Source organism: Tupaia chinensis, unplaced genomic scaffold, assembly GCF_000334495.1.
Source record: "Tupaia chinensis unplaced genomic scaffold, TupChi_1.0 Scaffold000258_1, whole genome shotgun sequence".
NCBI classification, from domain to species: domain Eukaryota; kingdom Metazoa; phylum Chordata; class Mammalia; order Scandentia; family Tupaiidae; genus Tupaia; species Tupaia belangeri.
In genome coordinates this window covers 2,391,761-2,399,245 of record NW_006159738.1, presented here as the reverse complement: position 1 = coordinate 2,399,245, position 7,485 = coordinate 2,391,761, and the positions used below count along the sequence as shown (strand labels likewise).

Below are 7,485 nucleotides of genomic sequence, written 5' to 3'. Positions count from 1 at the left end.
GAGCTACAAGATCATCTTCCTTTCCCATATAAGATCATAGACTCACCCTCTATTGTTGTAATGTATAGATAGTCCATATATTAACTGTGTCTTTACTTAACAAGACAAGACTTCCATCTAAGTCGTTGTAACCAGCAACGTTATCGCCCTGGCCCGGGACTAAAGTTATCAAACATCCTGCAAGCCCCCTCTTCAAAAGACTCTTCCCAGTAATCAAGATCTAAGAAGATACAGCAGACAAATGGACTTCCTCATCCTGAGAACTGTGATTGACTTTGCCTGAGCTAACAAGACAAACAGCATGTTTTATAATTATTGCTTCCATGCTTTATATACCCTGTTCCTTAGAGTAAATCTTTTACTGCCCCTCACCCATTTACTTGCATGTATCACATTTTCAATAAAAAGGCATGATGATTCCTAGCAGTTGTCACTCCTCAGAGAGCAATCTCTGGGAGTGTCCGGCTAAGGATGTGCATGAAAAGCATCGAGGCCTTAGTCTTCCTTTCTTTCCAGCGCCGCCTCCGTCGAGATAACCCACCCACGCCGAGGCTGGACCCCGGCACATAGCGGCTTGAAAAATCACACCAGGGGTGTGTGTGTGTACCTGCCCCAAATCCCAAGAATGGTGAAAAAGGAATTAAGGCATGGCCTTCTCCATTGGGGGTGATTTCCTGCACCTTCTCCCTCTCTATGGCAAGCACAACTGCTCTGTGGGGAGAAAGAAAAAAAGAACAAGAAAAGACTGGAAAATACTAAAACCCACACAGTAGAGGGACATACTTCTAGACTTCTGAAAGGAGCAGAAACCACACAAAGATCTTTATGTTGTAGCTTAGGGATCATTAAGCATTCTAATACAATCATAACAACAATGGACAACACAAAAAATAAATAAATAAAACAAAAAACTGCAGAGAAAAATAACATGACTAACAAAATGTACTTATAGTCATGGCAGTGTTTAGTGAAATAGTGGGCTTTATCTAAAGTAGGCTGCCTTAATCTGTTTCCCCTGAAAGAAGACTTTTTTTTCCCCATAGGTTGTATATGCTTGCCAGAAAGAGACAGTGAAAGAGTAAGTGAGAAATCATCCTCCACGGACCAGCAGTTAGTGTAATGGCTATGTTGCTGGACTCCTATGTAATTTATTATTATTTTTTTTTTGAGATTTTTGCTACGCTCACCAGACAGACAGAGAGAGACAGAGAGACAGAAAGCAGGAAATCACCCCCCAGGGGGGTGGCCACGCCATAATCCCTTCTCCTCCATTCTCCTCTCGGGATCTTGGGCACGCATGCACACGTGCCTGGCATGAGTTTAAGCCACCGGGTCCGGGACTCGAACCGCGGTCAACTACGTGGGAGTCCAGCGACATAGTCATTATGCTAACTGCTGGTCCCTGGACTCTTATGTAATTGACTGTGGCTCAAGTCCTGGACCTGGTGGCTTAAACTCATGCCAGGCACGTGTGCATGCGTGCCCAAGATCCCGAGAGGAGAATGGAGGAGAAGGGATTGCGGCTGGGCCATCCCCCCTAGGGGGTGATTTTTCACTTTCTATCTGTCTGTCTCTCTGTATTTCTGGCAAGCGCACATGTCCTATAGCAAAAACCTCTCCAAAAAAAAAGAAAAAAAAAAATCATCCCCCAGGGAGGATGGCCATATTGTAATTCCTTCTCCACTGTCCTTCTGGGATTTTGGGGACGCACACACATGTGGCCAGTGTGATTTTCAGACTGGCAGGTCCAGGACTTGAACCATGGTTGGCCATGTGGGAGTCTAGCAGCTTAACCATCATGCCACCTGCTGGCCCCTGAAAGAAGACTTTTTTTTGGGGGGGGGGAGGTTTTTCACTATAGGGCGCGTGCACTCGCCAGACAGACAGAGAGAGACATAGAGACAGGAAGCGAGAAATCACTCCCCAAGGGGGATGGTCACGCTGCAATCCCTTCTCTTCCATTCTCCTCTCGGGATCTTGGGCACGCATGCACACACGCCCGGCGTGAGTTTTAAGCCACCGTGTCTGGGACGCAAACCGCGGTCGACTACGTGGGAGTCCAGCAACATAGCCATTAAGCTAACTGCTGGTTCCCGAAAGACATTTTTAAGCGAAGGGGAAGATAAAGCCTAGAGCAGCTTAGACACTTAAATCCAGCCCCTATAATGAGAATGTCAAATTACTTGGACTGTATGTCAAGGCTTGTCCAACTCTCACTGCCCTTCTTTGGAGTCAAATGGAGTTGATCTGGAGACCTGACTCCGAGCTTATGGTGGTGAATGCAGGAATCGGCCTTCTGGACCTGTTTCTATCTGTGAAGCAGGGATACTAAAGCTGACCTCACAAGTCTACTGTTCCAATTCCATCAGATCATTCATGTAGCAGGAAGCACAGGGCTTGGTCCAAAACAGATGTATAAAGAACACTCACCACTATTGTCTAAGCTATACTTTTACTATACTATTCTCTCTCCTGTAAGCACACACGCCCCGCTACCTTAAATTTAAAAGATTCCTTTTCATTCAGTATTTTAAAAGGAACTAGCTGACTTCTTACTCCCTTCACTGACGCCAAAAGAGACCCCAGGTTCAGCAAACTTTGCATACCTAGGCCATTTCCATGAGTGGGACTAAATCCTTTCAGGCACCTGTATCCACCAATCCTGAACGAACGTGTCCACTGCTTTTATCAGGCACTAAAAGCAAGCCTTGGCTGAGCCTCTACTGCTCCCCAAAGACCCGGCCCATCCACCTGCCTACCTGCTCGGCATGGAGCTCTGCGAGGTGGCAGAGTGCGACAGCAAAGGACTCCGTGTTGTTCTGCTGCACGCCCACGCTCACCGACTCCAGGCTGTTCATGCTCAGCAACATCTGGGCCTGCTGCAGTGCCATGGTGCTGGGGGAGGAGCAAACAGGATTCCCTTATAGTCAGCAGACTCTGGCTGCCCTCAGCCTCACCCTTCTGCTATCTTAGCGGATGCACAAGGACATGCAATGTCTAGCTTTGTGAGAGCAGCTGCCTCCCAACGCCAGCAATCCTACTCTCAGGGTACGGAGAGCAGGAAAGCATCCTGAATGTGCAGCCCCCAAGGAAACGTGGTGGTTACGGCACAACTGGGAGCTCCAAGCTCCCAGAGCCCAGTCCCCCCGCCCCGCCCGCCCCTGCAGTCACAGTAAGTTAATTCGCTTTCGTGGTAAACTCAGACCAATGCCGTCCTGGCACCAGCTGCTCTGGCAATGTAAGCAGTGGCCAGTGTCTGCAGCTGTTTCAGAGCACACCGTGCCAAAAAATTATCTGAAATACAAAAACAAGACTGGTAAAACAGACACTTCCTTTAATTCCTGAATTCCTAGAAAGAGTAGATTGTCTAGGTGAGGGGTGACAGTAATGTAGAGAAAGGAATCCAGGATGAAAATCTGGTTCAGAAGTTTACTTCCAAGCTAAAAGTGGCTACATGGAAAAATAAACATGAGGCTGGAAATATTCCACAGAAAACATCCTGGTTAACAGAAAAGCAACTCTCTTTACACCACAGCTTTGGGGTTCAGGGGATACTAGACTTAAGTGTCTGTGGACCATGCCTCCTACAAAGAGGAAGAGGAGCACCAGGCTCAGAGACAGAGGCAAGGGTGTGAGTGCTGGCTCTGCCATTTGTTAACTACATTTGTGACTGTGGGCAGAACAGGTTTGTGAACCTGGGGCCACTCATCACAGAATGGTGATCACCCACCCGCTACCTCACATGTGCATGGGGAAAAAAACTGCAAAATCTGTGTAAAGTACAAAATGCTTTAAGATTTTGCAGTATCTCTTCTAATCCCCTGCATGAACAATCTCTACCGAGTGGAAACCATGTACACCTAGCCTTTCAGAACCAGGCTGCAAGCTCCTGCTCGTCTACCAGATCCACACTTGCACAGCCTTGATCTGCTGGAAGATCTACCTGCGGCCGTAGAGCCTCCAGATGGCCGTTTTCTGTGCGATGCTGATGTCAATGAGCTCTGACAGACTGTGTTTCCAGTGCAGGAGGTCGGAGTCCTTCAGGGCGTCCATCAGCTTGTTTGCCGTCTTCCCAGCGAAAGCTCTCTGTTGAACAAGGGACTGTATTCCCAGGGAGGCGAGGTACTAAGGGGACAGATATACCCACGACCCAAGATAGAGATTACATGACAGAATTTGTTTTCCTCTTCAGAAATGTGGTGGACTTCACATTTCAGCACATGCAAAGTGACAGCACTATTTAAAAGGAAAGTATCTACAACCTAACCTTAACCCTGACCCATACGAGATGTGTTCCTGAAAAACTGGGGCTGGAAGAGGCAGAGGGTATAGGTTTAGAGCCAGGGCTTTGGCATTAGATGGACCTAAACTTAAGCACTGCCTCTGCTACTTACTGTGTGACTTAGGGCCAGTCACTTAGCTTCTTAGCTAAGCCTCAGCTTCCCCATCTGTAAAATGGGCATCAAACATATCACAAAGAATTGTGGTAAGGATTACAATGAAATAATGTATGTCAAACAGTGCTGGGCACATTATGTAATAGGAGATGCCTATCATGAGCAACCAATTATTTTTTCATTAACTTCCGCTATTACCTTCAAGGATAAAAACTCAACTAAAATAAAGTCAGCTTCAGTCCACAAAAGTGTGCTTAAGTAGTATATCATTTATTTTAAGGAGTCACTTTTGTCACTATAATTAATTCTGTACATGTAAGTGTACTTTCTCAGAAGTCAGTCGCATAGACAATTTACAGATCTAAAAAGCGTATGCATTATTACACATTATTTTCAACTGTACTGAAGTTTGTCATAAACTGTAAGACAGAATGCTTTAGCAGTCACGCTGCCTATGGTCCCATATTCAGTAGATGTTTGTGAGACAGAATAAGGTTCTTCAAGCAACAGCAATCTGGATTCTAGAAGTCACTACTACTTCACATATGTAGACCATGCCCTTTTGATGACCCTCAGTTTATATCACTGAGGACTAGAGTTCTGTTCCTTCCCTGTCACACAAAATAAGAAAGGACAAGTCTGCTCACCAGGGTTACTGGTGCCTGGCTGTTTACTGTTTAAAACAAGGATCAGCAAATTTGTCCTATAAAACAGCAGAGAGTAAATAATTTAGGTTTTACGGCCACACTTGGTTTCTGTCGCATAATCATCTTTGTTGCTTTTCCCCCCAACCATTTAAAAATGTAAATCACGGGGATGGCAGGTGGCGTGGTAGTTAAGGATTCTAGACTCCCACGTGGCCAACCGTGGTTCAAGTCCTGGACCTGGCAGCTTGCTTTCTTATTTTTCCTCTCTCTCTCGCTCTGTCCCTCTCGGGTCAAATCAAAATAAATAAATAAATAAATAAGTAAATAAACAAATAAATAAGTAAAATGTAAAACCCAAGGGCCAGTAGGTACAGTGGTGGTTATAGCATTGAATTGCCACATGGCCGACCACAGTTCCAGTCCTGGAACCGGCCACATGTGTGTGCATGCCCAAAATTCTGAGAGAGAATGCAAGAGAAGGGATTGCAGCTTGGCCATCTTCCCTGGGGGAAATGATTTTTCACTTTCCCTATCTCTGCCTTTGTTTCTCTCTGGGTAGTGTATATACCTCATGGCAACAACCTTAAAAAAAAAAAAAAAAAGTAAACCCCACTCTTCGATTAAAGGCTACAGGTAAGCAAGTAGAGTCAGATTAGGCCCATGACCGTACGGTTTGCCAATCGCTGGCTTAAAAATAAGCTTTTCTTGGGGCTAGCAAGTGGCATGGAGGCTAAGTTGCTAGATCCCACATGGCCACCTTTGTGGTTCAAGTCCCAAACCTGGCGGTTTGAGAATCATACTAGGCACATGTGCATGTGTGCCCCAAACCCTGAGAGGAGCATGGAGGAAAAGGGACTGCAATGTGGCCATCCCCTCTGGGGGTTGATTTCTCACTTTCACTCCCTCTCTGTCTCTCTGGCAAGCACACACACCCTATAGCAATAACTAAAAAATAGTAATAATAATAATAACAAGCCTTTCCTAAAATCTTTCTTTCTTTTCTTTTCTTGTTATTTTTTTTTTTTTAGAGATTATTGTTATAGGGACCATGTACTTGCCAGAGAGACAGACAAAAAGTAAGAAATCACCCCCCATGGGGGATGGCCATGCCGCAATCTCCCATTGGGATTCTGGGGGAGCGCGTGTGTGCGCATGCATGTACACACACACACACACACACACACACACACACACACACACACACACACCCAGCATGAGTTTCACGTCTCTGAGTCCAGAACTCAAAGCACAGTTGGCCATGTGGGAGTCCAGCGACATAACTATTATGTCATCTGCTATTCTAAGTGAATACATGCTAAGTTAATGTTGCTCAATAAACTAAACAAAGATCTTTATCGAACTGATCAATGGAACTTCCACAGATGCTATTAGGATAAAGGAAACAGACAGAAAAACCTACCAAACATAACTTAGTGGTTTTATTAAAATTAAGGCCTCTGGAACTACCCAAAATAAAACCCCACACTGAAATTTCCATTCTAAAACTATCATTGGCTCATAACGAAGGTGGGTAAGGACAGAGACAAAGGCTCAACACCATGTATTTAAACAATCTCACAGAAGATGAGCCTTACCGGTAACCCAAAATGTACTGCTTTCTTCACGGAATGTTCCAGCAGGACATAACTATCGGACCTCTTCTGCCCCAGCACATACAGCCAACTCTGGCGAGAGAAAGCATCAAAGCATATTACAACAATGTCAACAGCTACCGTGCTAGTGAAATATCAATGTGCTCATAAGGAAGAGTTCTAAAGGGACCAAGTAAATCCTCCAAAATACTCTCTTTTATGAATTATGAGCCTAAATCAAACCTGCCAAATACATCAAACATATTAAAACTATACAATCAAACTGAAATAAACCACTAATTTCCTTCACCTCTGACAGCCATGAATGGCAGGTGTTTCAGAAAACAATGCATAAAGACCCCAGATGGCCTTTATCTGAGAAATGGTATTCTCAGGAGATCATCAAGTGACTTCTGTGCTCTACCTGTGGTTGGTGGTTATGCTCTTACAGGACCATGTCTCACCCAGTTACTAGGTGTTACATGCACCTTTCTGGTAATGCAAATATCCAGCTAAAGGTTGACGTTTTTCAAGGCAAGTTGCACTAACATTTGCAGATAAGAAATGTCCTCAAAGTAGAACAGATGTCATGAATTAAGAAAGATAAATAAATATGGATGGCCCTTTCTGAATTCCCATGACTGCCTAACTAGTTTCTGCTAAGGACCCTTTGTTCCAATTGAAAAACAACCCGACTTGAACGGGGGCTTTATGATGACCAACACAACCCATGAGCAAAACTTCCCGACCTCAGGATGGCCTCACCAAACAGTGCTGGAGACACACGTGATCGTTGGACTCCTGGGCAATCCTAATTGCCTCCTGCAGGGCGAGCTCTGCCTGTTGACT

At 45.0% G+C, this 7,485-nt stretch overlaps 1 protein-coding gene across 3 annotated transcripts in view; it reads right to left on the bottom strand.

The window, feature by feature from the left end:
- ANAPC5 (anaphase promoting complex subunit 5) overlaps positions 1 to 7,485 on the bottom strand; it is a 40,943-nt gene that overhangs the window by 12,912 nt on the left and 20,546 nt on the right. The window contains exons 8-11 of one of the 3 annotated variants that reach the window (XM_006149302.3): positions 7,402 to 7,483; positions 6,640 to 6,729; positions 3,944 to 4,101; positions 2,760 to 2,895 (exon numbers count right to left, since the gene is read on the bottom strand). In XM_006149302.3, the coding sequence (XP_006149364.1) occupies positions 2,760 to 2,895; positions 3,944 to 4,101; positions 6,640 to 6,729; positions 7,402 to 7,483 (466 nt within the window). Of the gene's footprint in view, positions 1 to 2,759; positions 2,896 to 3,943; positions 4,126 to 6,639; positions 6,730 to 7,401; positions 7,484 to 7,485 lie in introns of all 3 variants that reach the window. The other 2 variants (XM_006149301.3, XM_006149303.3) reach the window with 2 other exon arrangements.